At 43.7% G+C, this 24,967-nt stretch overlaps 1 protein-coding gene across 8 annotated transcripts in view; it reads left to right on the top strand.

Annotated features, from left to right (window-relative positions):
• The window catches only part of KTN1 (kinectin 1), an 82,215-nt gene that overhangs the window by 25,345 nt on the left and 31,903 nt on the right, over nt 1-24,967 (top strand). For all 8 annotated transcript variants that reach the window (XM_065635442.1, XM_065635441.1, XM_065635440.1 and 5 more), the window contains exons 3-17: nt 1,383-1,520; nt 4,104-4,271; nt 6,873-7,003; nt 8,944-9,060; nt 11,938-12,078; nt 14,059-14,165; nt 15,435-15,567; nt 16,553-16,640; nt 16,951-17,117; nt 18,258-18,326; nt 20,185-20,222; nt 20,819-20,909; nt 21,223-21,291; nt 22,037-22,074; nt 22,192-22,282. In XM_065635442.1, the coding sequence (XP_065491514.1) occupies nt 1,383-1,520; nt 4,104-4,271; nt 6,873-7,003; nt 8,944-9,060; nt 11,938-12,078; nt 14,059-14,165; nt 15,435-15,567; nt 16,553-16,640; nt 16,951-17,117; nt 18,258-18,326; nt 20,185-20,222; nt 20,819-20,909; nt 21,223-21,291; nt 22,037-22,074; nt 22,192-22,282 (1,586 nt within the window). The remainder of the gene's footprint in view (nt 1-1,382; nt 1,521-4,103; nt 4,272-6,872; nt 7,004-8,943; nt 9,061-11,937; nt 12,079-14,058; nt 14,166-15,434; nt 15,568-16,552; nt 16,641-16,950; nt 17,118-18,257; nt 18,327-20,184; nt 20,223-20,818; nt 20,910-21,222; nt 21,292-22,036; nt 22,075-22,191; nt 22,283-24,967) is intronic.

The raw sequence follows: 24,967 nt of genomic DNA, 5'->3' as shown, positions 1-24,967 counted from the left end.
GCTCTGGTTTTCCTCCTCCCCTCCTTGCTTTCTTCTACTAAAGATTTTTGAGGGAAACAGTAGCTCATTGCTTTGCTCTATGGTTTGGCTACTCTGCTCTCAAGCTATCAAAATTTTAATTATCTGAAAGAAATCATTAGATGTGTGCATTCTGACGTCAAACCCTGACCAAGTGGCGTCCTAAAAGCGGTTGCTCTGATAAGGAAGGGCATCTAGGGAAACCTCGTAGCAGGGTGTACAAAATAAATCACTGTTCAAGTGCGGGTTTAATGTACAGAGAGGTATTTGGTGGCTGATTGATGAAAAGAAGCACTTTACAGCTGCTTCCCACATGCTACACCTCTAAAACTGAGTGGAACCGACGGTAAAAGACTGGTCCAGGTATTGTAACTGAAACATCCAACCTAGATAGATTGAAAGCTGTAGTCAGAATTACCTGTGACTGTCTTGACCGTATCCTCAGCAGAAGTCGACGTCTCAGTGTATTTGTTTGACTATGAATAGAATTTAAAGAAGAATAAATACACTCGGTTTCAGAAATAAGGGAAAACCAAGGTACTTGCAGATCACCCTTTTGAGATGTAGGTTTAACAGGTTTGCTACAGGGAGTGAGGAAAAAGAGCGACATTGCTGCTTGATGTGGTGTATTTTTTTTTTCTGAAAAAAGGGAGAAAAAAGACCCACCCGCTACCAACAGAAAAAAAAAAGTATCAAATCTTGTTTGTGGGTGTTCTCCGCAAATCTCTGTGGCGTGGTTAAAATGTGGTCTGCAAGCACTGTTCTGAGGGCAGCCAGAACAAACTCTTATCCTTGATTACAGGAGCTGACACCACAACCCCGTATCGTGTGTGTCGGCTCTGGCAAGAATATCGTAGAGCACAGGCTGTCCAGAAAGATAAAAAAATTTCTCACTAGAAACAACTTCTAAAAAGAACAGTTCCCTAATGTGAAACGCTTGTTTTCTGCTTCTCACAGTCCCAGTAGCTATTGGGGGTGTGTGTGTAAAATACCCGAGTGGGTTTACGGGGGGAATAAAATACTTCTTGCAAATGAGAAACTAATAGGGGTAACACGTGCTGTCTGCTCTGTCGCAGTAAAACCCGGATTGGATTTGTTCAACTGTTACTTGCGTTGCCGTGTGTTCTGCTTGCCAATAAGGTTCCTGTTTGTCCAAACACGGGGTGGCTGTGGCTCTTGATTCTGCTCAACCTTTCTGTTGCTTTGGGGTCACGTCTGATCTGGGAAGTGTGTTTGGATAACTTTGTGTTCTGATTTGAAATACATGGGTTTCTCTTTCCTGCGAGTGGACTTTGGTTATTACAGATTTCAAAGTGGTGATATGAATATACAGAAAAGCATATTGTCTTAATTGTCTGTTACAGATGATCAAGATACTAAGACTGATTCTGTTGTATCTCCTACCAAAAAGCAAGATCAAGTGCTGCTCCACCAGGAGATAAAGCAAGAAAATGTATCAGGAAAGAAGAAAGTCTCTGCAAAGAAGCAGAAAGTTGATAATGGTGAGAATACAGACTATGACTTATTAGTTCAGATAAACCTGACTATTAAACCTTTTTGCCATCCATGCTTCAGTCCCTCATCTTTTGGAAAAAGAAACTCATAGAAGAATAACTCTTTTAATTTGAAAAAGCAGGAATTCCAGGTCGGAAAGGTTGTTCAGCCCAAGGTACTGTTTAATTTTAGGAATATCTGGTAGCACTGAACATGGGAGGACGCTGTGAACCTTTCTGAACTCTTTTGGATCCAAACAGCCACACTTGAATTGAGGAGTAACGTGTTGACTTAGAGCCTGCTCAGCTTATACTCTGAGTTGCTCTGAGCAAGGCACGTCTGGAACAGCCACAGTCATCTGCCCCAAACAAGACTGCAGGTTTTTTAGCCAGTTGCTTTGACCACGTTCCTCTCTTATTGTCCTTTTGTTAGCTCGCCATTGTTCCAACAGAAACTGCTCATCTTTGCCGTCAAGGCTTTTACTGTTTGTCATCCCTCATTCTCTGCCAAGACGCTGTTTCTTGTCTCCTCTTGGCTCAGTCTGCCTCTGTGTTTGTTCCTTTTTTTTTATTTTTTATTTTTTTTTTTTTACAATGAGTGTCATTGTGCCTGTGGCTTTTGGGCAGAGTGTGACCATAAAGTTCTGTGAGGGCACCTTGTTAAGCTTCTCCAAACTCTTTACTGGGACAGCTACGAAGGAGTTTGCCGCTGGTGGGCTGCTCCAGGACTAGACAATGTCGGTCACTGTTCCCTTTATCTTTTGGTCAAGTCATCAGAGTCTAGATCAGTTGTAGGCTCTGGTCAGACCAGGGTGGAGTTTGAGGTCATGTTGTGTTCCTGTGTGTTATAACTGAAAAGCTTTCAGATTATTTTTGAAAGAAACCTACTCCTGGGGAACCTAGGGTGTGATCGCCTTTTGTGGACATGCTTGTGCTTTTCCTGATGTACTTCATGGAACAGAAACTTGCCTGTCTGTGGCTAATGCTCAAATAAGCATCAGTGAAGGTGTCAGTGTTACACAGGAATAGCTCATGCATTATTTGAATGCAAGCTCTTTTCTTTTAAAGATACTGCTCTGAAACGACAGAGAGAAATTTGCTGCAATGGGCATCTGGGTTAGCCAAGACAGTACTTTGGGAATTTCAGATGTTACTGACACCGTGAAATGTGGTATTAAATAGATTTTGAAAGGAGGGGAATAAAATGAGGAGGGGAAGTTAATATGGAGAGGAAGGGAAAAGGTGAGGATGGTAACTGGATTGTGTGGTGGATATTTCTGTTAGGGGAGATCTCTCCTCACTTTTGAGTGTAACTGCAGGTGTTTGCTTAAGTGGAAAGACTCTAGCAGGTGACACAGAAGGTCCATCTGGCCTATTTTGCTCCTTAACAGCAGCTGGAATACAAAAGTCTTTTCTAACCAGCTCTCTGGCAGCCGGGAATGCGTGTTCATCTTGCACTGATGCCTGAAACCTTGCATCCCACCCAGTTCCTCCTGTCTCTGCTCTGCTGTGTGGCATCTGTTGTTCATCAGCCCTTTGGTCTGGGCTGGCTGGGTCTGTGCACAATGTCCCGCGTACTTCAGGCAGTGTGAGGTTTAGATGGGATACTAGGAAAAAATTGTTCCTGGAAAGGGCTGTCGGGCATTGGAACAGGCTGCCCAGGGCAGTGGTGGAGTCACCGTCCCTGGAGGAGTTTAAAAGATGCAGAGATGAGGTTCTTTAGGGACATGGTTTAGACGTGGCCTTGGCAGCGTTAACGGTTGGACTCTGTGATTTCGAAGCTCTTTTCCAACTGAAATGATTCTATGGGCAGTGGCTGAGGAGCTGGGCAAGCAGCAAATCCAGCTCTTTTCCTGGCCGTATCTGTCCCTGGTCTGTCACTCTTCCTCTCCCCTCTTTTGTCTTGGCGGCGCAGGCTGACAAGTTGTTTGGGCAGAGACTGATCCTCGCCACGCTTGCACAGTGCTGTGAGAATGGAGACCTGAGGTCGGTCGGTACCTCTGGGTATCTCTCTGAATATTAATGATGCCTAAAGCCTGCTCTGACAGATGAGAGATCTTCATTAAGTGCCGTTGAGTCTGCATGTGAAATAAGCTTGATTGCTGTCCCTACCGCAAGCTCTACTTAAATGGTTCAGTTCACTGGTGATGTCATCGAAGCGAAAATGCTGGCAGGGGGGTACCAGCTTTTAACAGAAGAGGGACAAAAGTCTTTACTATGCTCATGCTGCAGGGATGCTGAAGGACTTCATATGCAGCCACAAGTAAACCAGTCTCGTTGATGCCATGTGCAACTTTCTTGTTAAAGTGAAATGAAAGTCAAAACATAAGGTTGTTCTCTGCTACTTGTTAAAATGGTAAAAGGCAATTTTGGAAATAGAAATTTAATTGAAGCTATCAAATTACTGTGCATTAGAGACCTTTATTTAATGAACTTGCCTGAAGAGCTTTAATGAGTTAAGGATAATAGTAATTGAGAGTATAACTAACTGGCTATTGAGGTTAGAGAAGCTTTAATCCAACTCTCTAATATGTTACACACCTTCTCTAAAAATGTTGATGTTAATCCACCCTTCTGGACTTCTGATTTCAGTTTTGGTGGATGAGCCTCTTATTCAACCAACTACTTATATTCCTTTGATGGATAATTCTGATGGTGGCACTTTGGAAAAGCGAGAAGCGGTTGAAGTAGCAAAACAAAATGTGAATGAGGGGATCCAGAAGAGTAGTGGCAAGAAACAGAAGAATGAAACAGATAAAGGTAAGAAACCGATAATGCCGTCTGTCTCTGGTGTAGCCTGCCTGGAAACCTGAACAGGGGAAGCATGCTGTGTATGTGGGGAAGGGGAATCCTCCCTTATTGGTTAGGAAGAAGTGATTTGAGGAAAACATTTGTGGCTGCAGGACACAGTTCTTGTCTGTGCTCATTTCTCCCATCTTTGGCACTGTTGAAAGGGTTTTGCGCCATCCAAATCCTTTTAACGCTGACTGTAGGCTTTTGTGTCCTCACAGTGAGCGAACGGGCAGTCGCAGACCACACAGATGCACGCGAGCTAGTGCTGGTTTTACACGACATCGTTCAGGCATCAGTTCAGTGATGGACTCTGGAGCTTTCAGCACGGGCTGTTGGAGTCTGCTCGAGACAGGGAGAGCAGCTCTCGGGCTGTTCATGGAGGTAGCTCGGGCTGATGGCCCCATGTGTATCTCCAAGTGTGGCACATAGTTATCTGAAGCAAATTGCTGGTGGAGGTACTCTGGCAGTTTGCAGCAAAACTTTGGATTTTCATTTTTAATGTGGTTGGAACTGGTTGGGACACAGGGGAGCTTCCTTCATACTCTTTCATGGAGGCCTGGGGTGATTCGTGAGCATTGTCTCTCACCCGGAAACTTGAAATAGGCCACTGACCTGCTCAAAGTGTGCCAGACTTAGAATCACAGAATCATTTTGGTTGGAAGAGACCCTTAAGATCATCGAGTCCAGCCGTAACTTAACTCTAGCACTAGCACATGTCCCTAAGAATCTCATCTATACATCTGTTCAACCCCTCTAGGGATGGTGACTCCACCACTGCCCTGGGCAGCCTGTTCCAATGCCTGACAGCCCTTTCCGGGAAGAAATTGTTCCCAAGATCCAATCTAAACCTCCCCTGGTGCAATTTGAGGCAGTTTCCTCTTGTCATTGCTAATTACTTGGCGAAAGAGACCAGCACCCTCCATGCTACAACCTGCTTTTGGGTAGTTGTAGACAGCGATTTGAGACCCTCACATTTGTGGGCAGCCAGCGAGGAGAAGCCAAGTGACTATTGGAGCGGTGACTCCCCGCTCCGGTTTGGGCTGGCTTTCCAACATTGCCTGCCTGGTCATTCACTGCACTCCTTGAAACCTCTCTTTTTAGCCTTGTTTTCCAAAATGCTCACTTGAAAGCTTCCCGGCAGCCCTTTGTGGGGTTCCCTGAGGCTCCCATTGTGCTTCTGGCTCAGCGGCTGCATGTTACTGCCCCGCAGCATTGCAGCCTCTCGTGTGCACCCGTCCCTTCTCATTTCCTTAGCGACCTGTCACCTTCTGTATCAGCTCCTAATTCTCCTGTGTCAGCTGGGATTTGCCCTCCCGATATAGCAATCTTCCTGTATTCTCAGTGTAAGCTGCTCTGGTGCAAGGGCAAGGTCTTCCTCTCCGCCAGGCTGGGCCAGGCCAAGCTGCTCTAGACTCCCCACTAAACCGGACTGTGGTCTCAGGATTTTGGGCATATTCCTGGTAACAGCGTCACGGGTGATGTCAGTGCAGCAGTGATGTGATATGAAGTCTGTGGCCAAGAGTAAGTTGGATTTAGGACCAGGAGAGAGCATGCTAGAATTTCTCAGTGCTTTCCCCTGCCTCCCCAGGCTCTGTTATTCAGTGATTTGTTGTTACGCTCTGTAATTTCTCTCAGGGCCTTAGTATCACCAGCACTTTATTTTTCATTATTTTTTCAAATTCTGGAGTGGCTTGGATTGTGTAGCTTTGGTTTTAATGGTATGTTTAGCACCTATGGTGAGAGACCCAGACCCTTCTTTGTGAGCTTTGGGAACCAAGCATCACTTTTAAGCTTTTCCTTTTTTCCCCCCTACAATCCCTTCACGTGCTTTTGTGTACTGCTGAATATTTGACAGAGATATTGGGTGCCTTGGTCTTGTGCTTCCATTTACTTAAGTTAGGGGGCCACCTAATGACCCACGTATGTGCAGCCTGTTTTTTATGAAGAAACGCTTTTTTTTTTTTGTTAATGTAAGTTCATTGAGTTGAATTGTGTTTGCTTGTTTCTGTCTTTTTAAACACTTACAGATTTATCTTCATACTACTGGACTCCTTCTGCAGCAATTCATTTCCAAACTTAGATTGAAGGAGTATTTTTCTGCTTTCCATATATTGTAATCAGAACTGTGCCAGTTCTTAAATTCGTTACCTTGTCATTTGCATATTGCTTGTGCAGCCAGGTTGTCCTTTAAATTGAGAGCTCAGTTTGAATTGCTGTCATAATACACTAGGAAAGACTCTTGAAGTTTTGACATTCATGCTAATTTTTCCCTCTCAAAAATCTGTGTTATGCTTTGTCTTCTTACTAGCAACACTATAAATGTTACCAACTGTACAAACAAAAGTGGTGGGATTTTTTTCCCAAAACTGTGAGCTGGCAGACTGTTATCGGATTTAAATCGGGGATATGTTGTTTTTTTGCTGAATGTTCATGACCTCTTGCTTCTTGGCATTTCAGACTGAAATTAAATATAAGGCATAATGCTACCCCATCACACGCTGTTTCAAGGCAAAACAAATAATTCTGTATGGAGTCCAAAGTAAATATATCCTCCCTTCTGTGTTGCAGAGAATGCTGAAGTAAAATTTAAAGACTTTGTAGTGGCCATGAAGAATATGATCTTCACTGAAGATGAGGCTCGTTGCGTGGTGGAGGTGTTAAAGGAAAAATCTGGCGCAATTCATGACGTCTTGCAAAAGGTGAATGACTGGGGGGCGGTGGGGGAGAGAAGACTATTAAATAGGTAGAAATTGGGAGAGATGCTGTCGAATTAGCTATATCAACATTCTGTTGCGATTTCTGCGTTCTGTCTCTGGAAGACTCTTTTTTTCCAGCTGGTCTGCGCTTGCTTTGCATGCAGAAAGCAATTGTCAGCATCTGCGTGCTGCCATCTGCCATCCTATGGGCCGGCGAGACGGGCCGATGGCTTTTGACCGCTCGTAAAGAGCAGACATAACCACGGAGGCTATGGTATATAATGCAGGGCTGCAGCTGGTGGATGTGTGTCGGCGTGGGCGAAGGCTATCTGATGGTAAACTATAGCAGAAATTGGGAAAAAGATGCCGTGGCTGTGCACGCAACCAGCTAATTCTGTGTGTTGCAAGTCTCTACATCTTGTAAATCTGTACATTTTAGTCTGCTGACTTCTTTGGATATTTTTTGTAGGATTGTAGGACAATTCTGATTTGGAAGGGACATCGGGATCTGTAGTTGAACCTCCTACTCGAAGCAGGGTCAGCTCTGAGGTCAGCCCAGGTCTGGCTTGAGACCTTCAGGGGCTGAGACTGCACAGCCCCTCTGGGCAACCTGTTCTTTTTTTAATTTTTGTACTAAGCCAGGAGAGAATGGTGACCACCAATATCTGCTCCTCCCTCCCGTGACTCATTACAATTGTCATTTAGTGCTTGTAACATCCTGTTTGTCACATTTGAAGTCTTGCAATTCCGAATTCTTCTGCAGATACGATACCAGGACAGAAATGCAGAACTGGGTATGTGTCAATTCTGTTAACGCAGTGTAGTAGCCTATCACATAATTAGGGTTGGACGGGGTGTCGGAGGTTGTGCAGTCCAACCACCTGCTCAAAACAGGGTCAACGGTGAATTTGGAGCAAGTTGCTCAGGGATTTGTCCTGTTGTGCCCTGAAAACCTAAGGACAGAGACTTCACTGCCTCTCTGGGCCCTCGTTTCAGTGCTTGGCTGAAAACTGTGTAGTAGTAAGTACACTTGCAATGTTATCCCGTATCTTATTCAGAGCATCAGCCAGCTTGCTTGCTCTGCTTTTTTTTTTAAAGAGTATTTTGTTTTAAAGGTAAATGTCAAGGATCAAAGTGGGTTTCTGGGTTTGTAAAAAAAACCCCAAAAATGTAAGTTTCTGTAGATGGAAATGCGATGATTCTCCTATCATTAGCTCATGCAAGGCATTGACAATGTGTCTTGTGTGTGTATGCGGTACAATACCATTAAGGGAGAACTTCCAAACAAATTTGGAGCGGGTTTAGGGGGCTGACACTCCACTTTGCTGCCTCAGTTATCAGACTCGAGTGAAGTCTGAGTGCAAATTTTTAGATTTACCCTTTACCACAGTTATTTCATTTTAGGACCAGTGTGCAAGCGGCAGGACCGTGGGGATAGTTCTTCCAGTTCTGTTCCCTGTAGTATCTCAAACTTTGTGTGTCTGTGTGCCAGCAAAAATGTAATTGTGAGATATTTCAAGAAATTGTAGTTATAATGCGAGCTGGGTTGTATGTTCGAGTGTGGGTTGGGCCAGGTGATCTTTGGGTCCCTTCCAACCTCAATTATTGAGTGATTCAGCATCTCTGTGTCTTTTTTCCCTTTATTTCTCTTAATGGCTGTTCATTCTTTTCCCCAGTGCCACTTCTTCCAGCACAGAAGCACCTTAAGAGCCCATTTATTCTCTTAATTGGTTTCAGTGCATTTCAAAATGCGTTTCCTCCTCTAATGAAATCGGTGCTGCAGGATCCATTAGCAGCAGAACTGGGTACTGGCGGTGCCACGTACACCGCACAGACGGAAGATTTGGGGCCATTTTTTCCTCTCAAGTTTGCTCCGCTGCCTGCTAGTGTGCTGTGCAAGTTCTTCTGGCATGTATGATCATTTGTATGTGTTTTTTCTTCAGGCTAGCAAGGCTGAGTCGGCTGCAGCCGCCCATCAGCTACAAGACAAAGAGAAAATGCTCGCCGCGATGAAGGAGGAGGCAGCCGTTGCGAAGGAGCAGTGCAAGCAGCTTACCCAGGTACGTATGGAGAGGTTCTGACAGAGAGAGAGCTGTGGGAGAGGAGCAGGAGCTCGTAGGACGAGCAGCCAGCAAATGCTGATTTACTGAGCTTAGTATAAATTGAAAGGTGGGATTTTTTTATATTGGGAAATCTTACCGAGACACTGTGTTTTGGTTTTATGATGCCATTAGTGTATTTATGCAGAGTTATTTTCCAGTAGTTTTTCCGTAGTTCATTTACTGAGACTTTTAAGCTGAGACTGTTTCTCTTTTCAAAAGATTACGTTAAAAACACTTCCTTCATGAGTGTAATATGGTTTTGTGGATGCAAATATTAACTGCTTTTTCTGCATCATAGTTTTAATTTGGTAGCATTCACATGCTTGTGTGCTTCTAGGCACAACAATCATCAGTTTTCTTCAAGAAGGAAGGAACAGAGTGCAAACTGCCTGCTTAGCCCCTTGAGTTGCAGCTCTGATTGCTTTAGACTTAGAGGGATGCTGATGCACCGCTGTCAAAAGCAGTTTATGAAACTTAAGTTTTTAATAAAGGTTTTGGAGGAAAGCAGTTATGGTAGAAGAAATTATTCGGTGGATATGGAGTGAATTGGAGACTCTTCTAGGGGAGGATTTTTATGTTTTGGCTGGTTTGGAAGCCTGCAGGCTTTAGGCTCAGGGACAGAAGTTGGGCACAAAAAGATGGGAGCAAAGTTACCAGAGAACACGGGTTTTAGGAGCCTTGGCAGATGAGATGGGAAGAAGGGAGTGGGTGTTGGCAGGACACAGGTCTGTATTTGCAGGTGGGATCAAGAGGTTTGGGAGAGTCAGTATGGAACTGTAGGGAGAAAAGACTTGTGTTTGTGGGGAAAAAAAGAGACTCTGGCTCAGGATTGCAGGATGAAAGGGGAGAGGTATCTGCTGGTGAAGAAGCAGAGGGAGTGTATGAAGGTGCTGATGTGGTTGGGAAAAAAACATCTGCAAAGTGGTGCTTGTGGAGACAAGGTAGGAGCTGCAGAGAAATAGGGGCCATAGGGGATTTTTTTCCCTTTTGGATTGGGGGAGGGAAGGGAGAAGGAGGAATATATGGGCGTTCCTGAAAGCTGGGAGAAAATGGGTAAAAGCAAAGTTGCTGCAGTGCTAAAGTGTCAGGATAGACAAGAGAAAAAGCTCAGCTTGACCGACAAAAAGCTCTTATCTTGTAATTAATGTGTTTTTCTGAAAATGCTGCCAAAGCTATGGAGGGACTTAGAGGTGCAGAGATGTTCCTTCAGGGACATTCATCAGGATGATAACTGGAGAGGATAAATGAGAGCAAGAGGTGCCTGACCTCAAAGGTATTTGGCAAAACACAAGCTAGGTGCGAATTAATCATCCCAGGATCTCTGGCATGGACTTGGCTGGGTCAGCGAGGGCTTCACATGGGTGGTGGAGCTGACACAGGGCTAGAAAGAAACCAGAACATCTCCCAATGCCCTTATTTTTGTTGCATCTTAGCAGATGCAAATATAACTTGGAGAAGGCTTTGTGCAAGCTGTTTACACTGTATTTGCAGAAGTGGCTTAAAACTTTTGGTGTGACAGGTTCCTAAAGGCACCTGTGAACGTGGGCTTGAACTTGTCACTGCTCTCATTCAGGGCCAACAGCCTTCTGAAGCTAGTAAGTTGGAGCTAAAAGAGAGAAGAGCTTTTATTTAAATTAAAATGTGGAAAAAAAACTATAACTGCTCTGAAGAAATGGAGGGTATTCAGGCTAACAATTTAGAGCACTTAAATTATATGTCAAGGCTCCCTGGCACTGTAAGGAGCTGTGTAGCTGGAGACACCTGAAGCTTAGATGGTACAAATACCTCATTCTGCGATGGGAGCTTACTGAAAGCTGCACTTAGTATTTTTGCTTACTACAGCAAGCACATTTATATTGCAGAGGAGCAGCTCTATGGATTTCTCAGGTGTCTGGCTTGAATTACTAGCTAATAAATGATTAATCTAAATAGCAATGTGTATTTTCATTTGAAAGCTATAATGTGGTGTCATGCTGGTGGGATTCAGGGCTTCTCTGGCTGTTGCTGGGTACTAATAACCCATCTTCTCTGGCAAAACTGTTGGCTTTGCAACCTGCTGCAAAGCAGTTGTTTGCTCTGAAATGCTCTGTAGTTTTGCCACAGTTCTTTACCTGCGTTCTTCCATTTTGCTAAACTTGGGATGAAAATGTAAGCTCTGCCCTGTGTGGAATCTGTGGTTTTAATTGTTAGGACTCTATAATTTGGCCAAACCCTACAGAAATGAGACTCTATCTCTTCTGAGACAACAGAAGATCAGTGTTTAAATTGGCAAACCGTATTTTTTTTTTTTTTTTAAAAGTGAAATTATCCCCAGTTCCCTCAACTGCTCCTCATAAGACTTGTGCTCCAGGCCCCTCACCAGCCTCGTCACCCTCCTGCACTGTCTCCAGTACCTCAATTTTGCATTCAAGAAATCGAAAGATAGGTCAAGGTTTTCTACAGTCATAGATACGCTATTGCAAACATCAATGGCGTGTGGAATTTTAAAATACTGAAGTATAATCAGTGTTTGTGCCAAGTGCTTTCTATGGGATTCTAAAGAATGTGGCTGTATAGTATAAGTATTGTGGCGATGGCCAACAGATTGGATCTAAAAACCTATAAATAAGCCGTCAATTTGTTTTTCACTGTGATTAGGTTCATAGGGTTATGGGATAATTCAATCCTAAACCTTCATAGAGGTGCTGGAAGTCTGGTCAGGTCAAATGCTGTAATTTCTCTGAGCAAAGACTGAAGCTGACTTTGGTTTGATGCACACTTGCAATATTTTTAGTTCTCTCTAGAAAAGACCAGTAGATGACTGCTTTTCCTTTTTCTTTTTACTTCCCACCCAAGGAGCTGGTTGCAGAAAAGGAGAGGAATGGCTTGCTCACGGCGAAAATGCGCGAGCGCATCAACGCGCTGGAAAAGGAGCACGGCACTTTTCAGAGTAAAATACACGTCAGCTACCAAGAATCTCAGCAGATGAAGATAAAGGTAAATGCTTCACCAGAATGGTTTGAGTTGGTGTTTGTGCACAAGCCAGATCAGTGCTGAGAAATCTTTGCTTTAGCCAGGGCGTAACGTTTGTTGTTTGCTCACGCAGAAATGGGCTTCACTGGTTGCCCTGAGCCTGGGCAGGATGGGAAACTCTGGCAGTTTCCTGGCTTGAAGGAAAGACAAGGTGTTTTCACAGGCAATTCTGCTCTGGTCTGTAAAAGACTGGTGCTAGGCAGCCTGTATCTGATCTAGTTACTTTTCCTTTGTGGTATTCTGCTGAAATGTCATCCAATTAAAGTGTGAAATCTAACTGAAATAGCTTGATAGAGCTACTAATGCTAATGATCATTTACCAGCTGATAAATCTCACTTTTAAAAATTATGGTACAGAGTGACAACATAATGTAATATGCAAAAAATATCAGTCTGGGAGAATGCTTTGCTGAAAATATTTGAAGGGCAGACATTTGCATTAAGACCCTTGTTTTTCTCTCCTGAAGTTGTGTTGTAGTGGAGTAACCTCAGAAGAGTTTCTTTCATCAGATTAAGAAGTTTGACTTAAAGTTTGCTAAGAAAAATGACCCCTCTTATACCAACTTGAGTGGTGCTTAGATTTGACATTCTAGTATTTTTTTCCTATATAAATGTCATGGCATCAAGCCCAGCATGTGAACTTTCCAGCTTTAATGCTGTTTCTTCTGCCTTGGCACTTTGGAAAGTAGCATCTCTGCAGTTTTGGAGGAGAACTATCTTCTCCAGAGCAGAGAGAATTTAATTTGAACCTCGAGAGGGTCTCAGATGCTGGTGTCGCAGGTGAAGCTGGAGAAAGGATGCGCAGGGGAACCTGTGCTCTGGTTCTGCTCCCTCTGCTGATCTGCTGTAGCACTGCAGAGAAGCCAAAACTTAGCTATCAAAGCTGATACGGGGCTTGTGGCCCTGCTTCTGTTGGGATCTTGGCAGTAAAAAAAAGAGGCGGGGGAAGAAAACTCCCCAAATGCACCAAGACCAGCTTGTGATGGGTATTGGTGGCTGCTCTACAAGGGACTGCTGTCTCCTCCTGTGGTTGTTACACAAACATTTGTTTGGATTTTTTTTTATATACAAAATCCTCGTTGACGAGTCAGCCTTTTGATGAAACCGGGTCTTGGAAATGGTGGCAGCCAAATCTCCAAACTGGCACTGGTAGAGGAAGAAAGTATTACAGCTCTATGTGCTGGAGGATTTTCAAAGCAGGTCGTTGGGCTGCAAGACCAGCCATGCTGCCATCTGCATATGCAGAGTCAGTTTTTCCTTTGAATCCCATCTTTTGATTTTGTTTGCACTATTCTGAAGCAACCTTGGGTTATCAAGGCTTCTTTCTGCCTTGGTTTGGAACCACGTTGAAAATGCAATCAAAGCATATTATTGCATTGAATGCAATCAAAGCCTATTAAGTGTCTATTTCATAATCTTGAATTCAGGATATTAGATGAGGACTAGCCTTTTGCAGTTTACACGCTCTAATCTGTGTATTGTTAGTTATTTTATACTTGCTCTGCTTTGTTTAAAGGCTTTGTAAACTTCTAATGTTAATTCACAGTGTATTTAATTTCTTTCGTGTTGGAAGCATAATCTAATGATACCCAATTATTGACAGGTATCTAAAGTTATTCAGCTGAGCAATCAGTATCCTAAATAACACTATTTAGAAACAAAAGATTGCCTTGATACACAGGTCGATATACTGGTATAAAAGGAAACAGATGCTTTTATTCAGGCAAGAGGGTCTAAGTTGCACAGTATAATTTAAGAGTGGGAATGTGAGGAAGGAGGTAAAGCTGCCCTTCTCCAAAAAAATCAACTTAAGATTTATTTAAGCTAATGTGATACCTACTGTTTTTTGGGGGGGTGTGTCGGGGGGTGTGCATGTGTGTGTTTTCTTTTGGTATTGCTTCATAGTTTAATCTTTTTTTGGAATTGATCTTTTTCCCTCATTAGTTCCAGCAACTCCGTGAGCAGATGGAGGCAGAAATAAGCCACCTGAAGCAGGAAAACGGGATCCTGAGAGATGCTGTCAGTACTTCTACCAACCAAATGGAGAGCAAGTATGTCAGCAGCTGCTCGGAGCTCTGTGTGCTTTTAAGCCTTCCCCGAAGAGCTATTCTGGCTTCTGCTCCCATTTCCGTCTCCCTGGCTGTCTCAGAATTTGTGGTTAAACTGGGAACACTTATTTTGGGTGGGGGATGTAGCTATTTGTATTTTGCATTGAGCCAAGGCTTTCTAAACAGATTGTCTCTTATCAATTTGATACCTGAGCTTTTAGAGCACGGGCGCTGAGGCTTTAACAGAAGGAAGCGCAGAAGTGAGCAGCCACGGTTGGTGTTTTTTGGCAGGGTGTGTGTCTGTTCCCCTGGGGCTTTTGGAGAGGTGCTGATGCTGGTCCCTCGGGAGGACAACAGCTCCAAAGTTATAAATTAGTCTTGCAATAAGAAAAAAAAAATCATTACCCTGCAGTTAATGGCACCACAGAAGTGGCACTTGAATTTATCTGCCTGCTGAGTAGGCTGATATAACGAGCGCTCAGAGAAGGGCACCGGTACCCTGATTTTAGGTGCCCTTTTTGTAGAAATGAAGCATCATTACCTCTCGGATGGTTATCTTGAATAATCCTTAATTCAGGCCAACTTAAAAAGCATTGTATTTTTATCTTATTTGCTTAGACACAGAGGAGGAGCCTTTAAAAATTCTTTCCTTAGGCTATACAAATGCATCTTCTCTCCCTAAGGAGAGAGTGCACCGGGTACCTTCATAAGTGAGTAGATAAGTCAAGGCCAGGAGGCAACATAAAGTCTGAAGAGATGTGTGCAGTCAGTAGTCCAGGAGGAACAGTCTTGAGTAAGTCTGAGATCAATAATCCTTTATGGAAAGTGGAATATGAATTTCTATGCAAGACCTTTCCTTTTGCTGAGCCTCTTTAGTTTATACAACCCTGTCCAAATTATGCCTGTCAGCTTGCAAATGTTTTAAAGGAGCTGATGCTTGTGGCTTATTGCTGACCTTTTGTTCCTGACTAGGTGGGGTGCTTTGCTGATGGCCAAGAGTACCTGACCCTCATCCCTTTCCTAGGATGAAGCAGTGTAGGGGAGGGAAAAAGAAAAAAAAGAAAGAAACCAACCAACCAAACCACCCCAAAACAAACAAACAAAAAATACAAAACCAAAAACCAACAACAAACAAACCCAAATCACCCAGTACAACCCTCTGGCTGCAAATATAGGACTTAGTGTTAATATTTGAGTAGCTGTTGTTACGGCCTATGCTTCTTGGGGGGAAAAAAAACCCCACAAACAAGCTGTGTAAATGTGTATTTTTAGGCAGTCAGCTGAACTGAACAAGCTGCGCCAGGATTACGCCAGGTTGGTGAATGAGCTGGGAGAGAAGAGCAGCAAGTTGCAGCAGGAGGAGCTGCAGAAGAAGAACGCGGAGCAGGCGGTTGCTCAGCTGAAGGTGATTTGGGTTTTCGCTGCCTGTTGAGTTGTGTGTGAGAATCACTTCAGCTGTTTCCCTGGCCGCTAAATCTCTCTGGCTTCTTTAGATGTGCAAGTATCTATTTTCAGATGGGCTGAGCCAGCCTCTGGGCTTATTTAATGTTTTTATTTGGTACTTGGGGTTTTGAGTGATGGCAAACCACTCTATGAAGTGAAACTTACTCTTCCAGGTAAATATGTTTATAAAAGCTTAACTGGTGATGCTGAACTTTGTTTTCTATGAACTTACAGTTCCAGTTCCAGCAAGATTTGATATTGGTGTAATTCATCCAAATGGCATTGTCCTTGTGTGATTATTTTTTTGTTAAATGATGTATGTGTCTTTACATTTTTAAATAGACCTACTTTTTGAAGAATTAAAATGTAAATGGACTGGTTTCTGGATACATCTCTTTCCTTTTCTTTGGAAGAAAAGGTCTTTTGTATTAATACTTTTTTTTTTTCCCTCAGAAGAAACATAGTGTTTTCAGGTGAGAATGCCAATGCAGATCTCATTACTTTTTTTTTGTATTTGCAATTAAGTCTTAGGTACCATAAGTTCTCCCAGTCTCTAGCCCTTGCAGGTGGAGAGTTGGTATCTGGAGTTGAGACATGTTCTCATTACTAGGTGCAGATATTTTGTGATGCTTGGTTAGTCTGGCTTCTAGTGTTAATTCTGAACTTGCAGGGCAAAGATGCTACACTTCCATATTACAGAAACCATCCTGTTAAGAGCCTATAATGAAATCTAGTTCACAATTTGCCTTTCAAATTAATAAGCTAAATGACTCTAGGAGGTAGATTACAGGGCTCTCTGTCTCTCTGATGTGCCCTAATGGAAACAAGAAACAACTTTACTTCATTGCCTTATGTTTTGGTAATAGCACTGAAGAGATGCACTCTGAATGTTTCAAAAATAAATTAAAGGTTAGACTTCTTTTCATCCACTCTCTCTTACTGTGAAGGTCCAGCAGCAGGAAGCAGAAAGAAGATGGGAAGAAATCCAGGCTTATCTCAGGAAAAGAACAGCAGAACATGAAGCAGCGCAACAAGGCATGTATTACAAAATTCCCAAATAACACTTAGTGCAGTGATTTGGCTGTTGCTATTTGTTTAAAAAAAAAAAAAAGAAAAAGCCTTTTTGAATAAATGGCTTAAACAAAGCTCAGGTGAAGTCATTATGGCTTCAGCACCCTGGGGAAATAGTATGTTGTGATACCAGTTAGTCTGAATGCTGATGAGAGAGCTGAACCTTGGCTTGCTGGAATGAGGCTTCTAATCAACCTCCCTGTTTACAATGAAAGTTATTTCCCCAAAAGTGAAATATTTACTTTGAATTAAAATCCTGACATTTCTGCTACAGATGTGCAGAATAAGCTTGTGGCCAAAGACAATGAAATCCAGAGCTTGCACAGTAAACTTACTGATACAATGGTGTCAAAACAGCAGCTGGAGCAGAGGATGCTGCAGTTAATGGAGGCTGAGCAAAAGAGAGCTTCTGCGGAGGACTCCATGCAAATGCAGGTGCAGGTACTATTGCTCAAGTATCTTAAGAGTTTGGTTTTTTTTTTCCTCCTGCTCGGTGGCCAACATAAACACAGGAATATCCTTGAAATGCTGCTTTTGTAAAGGTTTCCCACTGAAAAAAGAATGAGGAAACTGTGTGCCAGTCTGTCATCTGGTAACTGAAATTCTCTGTCCAGTTCCGGACTCCCCAGTTTAAGAAGGACAAGGAATTACTGGAGAGAGTCCATGGGAGGGACACAAAGATGCTGAGGGGTCTGGAGCATCTTTGTGATGAGGAGACACTGAGAGAGCTGGGGCTGTTCAGCTGGAGAAGAGAAGCTGAGAGGGATCTGATCAATGCTGATTAATATCTCCAGGGTAGGTATCAAGAGGATGGACCAGACTCTGTTCAGTGGTGCCCAGCAATAGTATAAGGGGCAATGGGCACAAGCTGAAGCAGATGAAGTTCCATCTGAATAAACTTGTTTGCTGGGAGGTGCCAGAGCCTGGCCCAGGCTGCCCAGAGCGGGTGTGGAGTCTCTTCCTCTGAGACATTCAAACCCGCCTGGACCGACCTGTGTGATCTGCTCTGGTGACCCTGCGTGAGCAGGGGGGTTGCACCGGGGGATCTCCAGAGGTCCCTTCAACCCCAACCGCTCTGTGATTCTGTAATTTATGAAGTGAGACCTTGTGTGTGATGCCATGAGGAGATCTGCAGCCACCTCAGACCTGAGAAGCACTTTGGGCGAGTCAGGAAAATGTGCTGACCGAGGCAATTTCCCAAGCTGCGGAATGATCCTGTGGCCTGGGGAACAACCTGGAAGAGCAGCCGCATACCTTCGTTGGTGTGAGCTCTTCTGGAGTGATCTCCTGGCATCCAGTGGTGACAGACAGTGTGGACACAGCTCTTGAGGGTGTCAGGGAAACCAAATGGCGTGCAGTGGGGCAGGGAATATTTTTTTTTCTCTTGATACAGAACAGGTTCTTACGCTTCTACTCAAACTGGTTGATCTTAGTGGGGAGACAAATAGTATCTTTGAAAAGTGTCTGACATGTAAATGCTAAACTGTTCTTACTAACGTAATCATGGCTAAGAGCTAATCCTAGCACAAGTCGACTAGCTGCACATCTCAGCCTGCTTTTCTTTCTGTCCTCTCTTACAAGGAGCTGATAGAGCAGAATGATGCTTTGAATGCTCAGCTTCAGAAGTTTCATTCACAAATGGCAGCCCAGGTACAGCATCTTCTCAGACTTTCTTTTGTAGCCTTGAATTGTGAACTTTTGTTAAAAATTAGTTGTGGGGTGTTTTTTTGGAGCTGGATACGAGACATAATGCTGAAAGCAAAGACTTGTTAGCATCTAATGTTTCTAATATTTCTCAAACGGGTTTAAAGCTTAAACTTCTGCTGTCTGTTTGGGGGAAAAATCCACTTACTTTCTTCTGTAGTGGCTTTCATTTGTAACCAAAGGGTAGAATACCTTTTTGAATGTTTGTTTTCTGTAGCTTTGCATGTGTACAATTCTGTCTTGTGGTTCTTTGGTCTTTTTGCAGTCCTGTGAACTGTCTGATCCTGCTTTTCCCTTGGGTTGAGAAACAGTGTCTTAAGGTAGCTCTCATATAAAGCTGTTTGCTCATTCCAGTGGTGATTGCCGTGCAGAATGAAAAACTCAAACGAAAAAATAAAAACACCAAAACAAAACCACTGAAAACCCACCGAACCTGCACAATGCCTCTCTCAATTCTTTCAGTCTCTGAAGTTTTAGTTTGGCTAGTTTGTTCGAGAGATTATTTCTGTTGTAAACACAATGTAAAACCTCAGTCACTGAAGTTGCTTCTATGTAGAACTGGGTCACAGAAATCAGCTCAGGCCGTCCCTTCTGTGGGCACAACTGGAGGCTGTTGGGTCCTGCTTTTAATCATGGACGTGCTTGATGTAGTTCAATTAAATTCAACATCAGACCGAAAAATGTATCACGTGGCTTTGTTTGAAGAGTTTTAACCCTTTTTGTTTGAAGAGCTTTAACCCTTTGGGTGGGAAGAGTAGCGAAGAAAGTGACACTCTGGATTTACAGCATCTTCATGACCTACTCCTCTTATCCCAGTTCTTTAAAAAGGCTTTGAAAATAAATCCCCAGGGAAATTTCCTTTTTTTTTTTTTTTTCTTTTGGCTCTGGGTTACACAAGGAGGCGGCTGAAAGGAGGCGTGTGCTTTCCCCGCTGGCCATGAAAATGCAGGGTCGTTTTTCCACCATGGCCAGTGGGTGTGAAAACAGCACTTTGGGGAAGTGAGGATGCACTGGGGACTGCTTGGGACATGGGGGTTGATGAAACTGTTTTGGTCATTAAGGACACCCTCTGGGACTGGAACTATTCCCTTTTTTTTCCCCTCTGATGCTGTTCTCTCTGGTCTGATCTGGATAAGATAGTATAGGGAGTTGCTGTCGGGTCCCATGGGCACAAGCTCTGCAAGATCCTGGATTTTGAGGGAGCGTAAGACTGGGGAAGGAGAGAGAACCATGTATGTGAAGCACAAATGAAAAGAGATGTTCTGCCACAGCTGCTACCAAACTGGATGTGAAATAGTTTGCAGATATCCCTGGATGCCTTGATAACCCCTCTCCTGCCCCATTGTGGGTGACCATTTAGGAACAGGCTTTTTCCAGGGTGCAAAAATGCCACTTGCTGGTTTTATGCTGCTGTTTCTGTTACTAACTCAAGTCCTGATGCACTGTGCAAGGTTTTTTGTTTGTTTGTTTGGGGTTTTATTCAAATTGAGTGGTTTGTCAGCAGAATGTCCCATAAAGCACTTAATCCTTGGGAGACAAATGCTGGTGATCTCCGTGGCTTGTTTGAATCTGGTAAAGGGCAAATCAGATGGTTTATTTTTCCCTTAGTACAAAGCAGAAGGGACATGAGTATGTGCTGGTATTCCCTCAATGTTCCTTAGCCAGGAAATAGTTGGAATTGTCCTGTGCCAGTTTAAAATGACTAGACGAATCTTACGAATGCTATTCCTGGCTCACTTTAGATGAACATTCTTTGACTGACTTTACTTTCAGCTGTTTCTTTTTTTTCTTTTTCCTTCTGCAGACCTCAGCTTCAGTCCTGGCAGAAGAACTACACAAAGTGTGAGCATTTGTTTCCTCTGGTATTTGGGAGCTGTTACCGGCTTTTAACGCGTGCCACGTTCCTCCACACACGTGCAAGGCATACGGGAGGGACCGGTGAAGGAAACGTTGCCATCCCTGCTTTTAACTTTTCACTGAGATTGACTTAGGAGCTGGGAAACGGCTTCCTATGGATTTCCCTTCCATGTCTGGCCTCAGGGTTGGAGTCTGTACGTGGCTCTATATGCAGCATGGAAGGACTGTCTCCTTTCTTGTTACAGCTGCCTGTGTGCAGTGATCAGCGCAGGAATGTGCGTGACCATGAAGAACTGTTAATATTTGGGCTTATATGACTGTGCCAGGAGACTTCTCCCTTTGGGAGATGGGGTAATTGTTGTGTTTCAGAGCTAGGGAATGTCTCATAAATTTTTTGGCAGGCAAACAGCATTTAAAACGGATGGGAAAGCTTTTGGACCCAAAGTGTACTGTCAGCAGGATTTAGAGCAGGAGCTGGACTGAAGGGCCAGCGTGTATTTTGTGTTTAGCCTTATGCTTCATGTGCCACTTGTATCCAAAACCTTTTAGTACTGAAATGTTACCATTTCTCATTTGCGCAGGATTGCGGAAAAGGACAAACAGATAAAGCAGATGGAGGACTCATTTAGCAATGAACATGCCAACTTAACCAGCAAGGAAGAAGAGCTCAAGGTACAATAGAAATGTGTAAATGCAGCCGATACAGGGAGAGGCTCCCTGGCTGCATGTACAAAATGAAGCTGCTGCTTTTGGGTCTAGAAGCAGCTCTTTCAGCTACAAGTCTGCTGATCTTTTTGCCCTTCTAGACCAGGGCAATGCTTTGATGCTGGGGAACTGTTGATAAGAAACCTTGATGTCTTTCCTTGCTGTTACCTTTAGAGTCCTTCAAAAAGTAACCTGAAATACTTTGCACTGGAGAGTGAACTTAACAGAAATAATGTCTCTGTGCATTGCGCAAGTATATTTATTTTTCTCCTTCCTTCAGGTCTTGCAGAATATGAACCTGTCCCTGAAATCAGAAGTACAGAAGTTACAGGCTCTGACAAATGAACAGGTGAAATGATTGTTTCATGAAATATTTAATTTTACTCCCTTCCCACTATCTATTGTCATAAATGCAAATGCAGATCCATTGGCTTTAAGTGAGCTGTGCTGAAGCACATTAAAGATGTGAGACTACTGGATTGGGATAATACGTGATTCCCCGGAATTATTATATGTGGTGGGAGGCCTGATTCTTACCTTTCCCTCACCAGAAAAATCTTTCTTACTTGGATCTGCAAGTTACTGAAGCAGTTTGCTTGGTTGGTTTAGATTTGCAGGCGTGCAGAGTGCAGGACACTTCACAGGAATGAACACAATTGTGTTTGAAGATGCAGTCCTGGCATTTGTATAACAGGGTCATAAGCATCCCTGTTAATATTTTTTTTTTAACCCAAAAGTGCACAACTCCCCCCTTTCTCACCATAGATATCTTTTTAGAACCAAACAAAATGCTGTCCCTCTGTTACCGCTATGCAGCCTGTTCATTACAGAGGTGGAAATAGCGTTTAATCAGAGAGAATTCCGGTTGTCAAATGAATCTCCTTGAGATCTTCCATTTGTGTAACTGCATGCTTGCCTGGTATATATTGCTTTCTTTAAAGTGCATGAAGACAAGCTTACCCCTTTCACTCTTGCTGGTGAGTCATGTGCTGAGAGGCCAAATGACTTGTTGTAGCTTTTTAATATTGTGGAATGAAAGGTTGATTGAATCATGTGATGTCTCCTAAGTCTGTGTTAATCCTCTTTATATCTAGGCTGCCGCTGCACATGAGCTGGAAAGGATACAGAAAAGGTAAATAGCTCTGGGATTTGATAAACAATGTTTGTCAGACTTTTTTGTTCTTTTGAAACGATGCTTTTTGTAAGACTTGGATGGGAAAATGTATTTAACTGTTCTGCTCTGTCTCAGCATTCATATCAAAGATGACAAAATAAGAACTCTTGAAGATCAGCTTCGAGAAGAACTTGCTCAGATTTCAAACACAAAAGAAGAATTCAAGGTAAGATACAGAATAGCTATTGTGCTTGTTTACACTGAGTTTTCGAGACTTGGGAGGTAGTGAAGTGGTTCATACAACTGAATGTTGATTTTTTTTTTTTTTTTTTAAATAGAACCTACTTCTGGGTGTTAAGATCAATCCCAGTATTCTGTTTGCAGGGGAAGAGCAATGTGGGATGTCACACTAGTGGCAACAGACTGTGCAGCAGAGTAAGAGGTGGGGGTAACACAAGTGCAGTGTCTGCACTTGTGAAGAGTGAGGTCTTTGACATCTGGAAGAAGAGGTAGTTCAGTAAAAGCTATTGTGATTTCCCCCCCCCCCCCACCCCGCCCCTGCATTTCACCTTCTAATATCACTTCCAAGGCCTTGGAGTGAGCCTTTTCTTGGGTTATCATGCTGTCAGGTCTTTTTTCTTTTTTTTCTGTGAAAGTAGATGTAAAAATGTTTATTTTTCTCCTGCGAGCTTCCAAATTGTTTCTCATAAGGCTGCAGTTAAATTTCCAGAGCTTTTAGTGCTGAGGTCTGGGGTCTACACAGCACAGCTGCTCCTTGTTCCTAGAGGGTGTATGCAGAGAGCAGTTTAACTCCTCCTTACCCTCTGCCACCTTAGGCTTTTTCTTGTGTACTTTAGCTGTTAGGAATAGACCTGTTTCCTGAGAAGGGTGGTGATTCCATCATCTTAACTCCTTTAAAGCCCATATTGGGTGCTGCTGTTCTTCTGATGTTCCTGGTGAAAAACTCAGACTGAATCTCAGAATGTCAGGTTGGGAGGTTTGCTAGTGAGGAGCCGAGCGAATGGCAGGGGCAGCGTGGTTTTGGAGGGGCAGCCATGCCTTGTGGGTCTCCTGGAGCTCTTTGAAGGTGTCAGCAAGCACGTAGTAAACTTGATTCACATATTAAAGCAGCATTGCAGAGACAGATCTGGGAGTTCTGGTTGACAACAGGTTGACTGTGAGCCAGCGATGTGCCCTTGTGGCCAAGAAGGCCAATGGTACCTGGGGTGCATTAGGAAAAGTGTGACTGGCAGGTCAAGGAAGGTTGTCCTGCCCCTCTGCCCTGGTGAGGCCACAGCTGGAGTTGTGTGTCCAGTTCTGGGCTGCCCAGTTTAAGAAGGACAAGGAATTACTGGAGAGAGTCCATGGGAGGGACACAGAGATGCTGAGGGGTCTGGAGCATCTTTGTGATGAGGAGACACTGAGAGAGCTGGGGCTGTTCAGCTGGAGAAGAGAAGCTGAGAGGGATCTGATCAATGGGATCAATATCTCAGGGTGGGTGTCAGAGGATGGAGCAGACTCTGTTCAGTGGTGCCCAACGCCAGGGTGAGGGGCAACGGGCACAGACTGAAACACAGGAGGGTCCATCTGAACATGAGGAGAAACTTGTTTGCTGGGAGGTGCCAGAGCCTGGCCCAGGCTGCCCAGAGCGGGTGTGGAGTCTCCTTCTCTGAGACATTCCAACCCGCCTGGCCCGACCTGTGTGATCTGCTCTGGTGACCCTGCGTGAGCAGGAGGGTTGCACTGGGGGATCTCCAGAGGCCCCTTCAGCCCCAGCCCTTCAGTGAGATTCTGTAAAGTGGCACTTTCAAAGAGAATTTGAGAGTCCCTTGCAAGGCTCCGTAGTTTCTCTGAGCTGTCAGAGAATGAGAAGTTTGCTCAATTGATAGAATAGGAAACAAACTCCAACGTAAGTTGATTTTTGTAATAAAGCTGTTGAGTGATTCTTCAGTGAGGTGGGTGCATAAACAATCTGGGGAGTGCATTGAGGTTGAGGTTTGAGTAAGTCTGACTCCCAAGCTAGTGACGTTCCACCATGCTGAAAGCCCTGAGAACATTTTTAAATGGCAGGTGCAGTGGTGAAAATGAATCCCAGGAGAGAATAAATCTGAACTTCCTTAGAGTGATGGTTTCTGCAGTAACTGTTAGCTGGGAAAACGGCCTTAAGGTGGTTATGTGCTGAAATCAACTGTGCTGAGTAATGCAAAAATCAGCGAGGGGCAATTCTAGCAGTTCTTGGGAGGTGAACAGGGAACGGAACACAAATTGTCATCATCATGATACTGTGGAAATCCATAGAATACTCTCAGCATGAATCTCGTGTCCCCTTCTAGTCTCTCCTTCCTCCTGTCTTTGATCCCAAACATAAGCCAGACCAGCTCTGTATCTTCCACCTGAGGAAGTGCTCCTTTTTTCCCCATGCACATGAAAGAAAAAAGCCAGGTTCGAACCAGAGCAATTATTTTAACATTCACCATTGCTCTCTTTTCCTGCTTGTGTTGTCCTTGTAAAGCTTTGGGTCTGAAGCACAAATCGCATGTCCTGCGTCTTACTTTTGTATAATACCTACCAGGTCTTTAAAAAGACTTCGTAAACAAAAAAGCAGTAATTGAGGAGGATTTTAAAATACGTATGAAGAATCCAGACAGAGAGCATAAAGAGGGAAATATCCAGAGAGCATAAAGGCAGCTGAAGAGAGCTGCAGAGGTGATCCTGCACCATGTGCTTTGCCTGATGAGTTTTTTGTAAGAGGCAGTGACCAAATCTTGACATGATGTTGATGCCGCTTTAGGAGGAAAATGCAGTTTCTCTTGCCTCTCGCACTTGTTACTGTCTGATCCTCTGCCAGGGAATAAAGATGGTAACAGCTGAATTTTTCATGGGAACATACAGACAAAAGTATTAATACAGT

The sequence above is a fragment of the Caloenas nicobarica genome, chromosome 5 (assembly GCF_036013445.1).
Source record: "Caloenas nicobarica isolate bCalNic1 chromosome 5, bCalNic1.hap1, whole genome shotgun sequence".
Lineage (NCBI taxonomy): Eukaryota > Metazoa > Chordata > Aves > Columbiformes > Columbidae > Caloenas > Caloenas nicobarica.
This window is presented reverse-complemented; position numbering and strand designations above follow the sequence as displayed.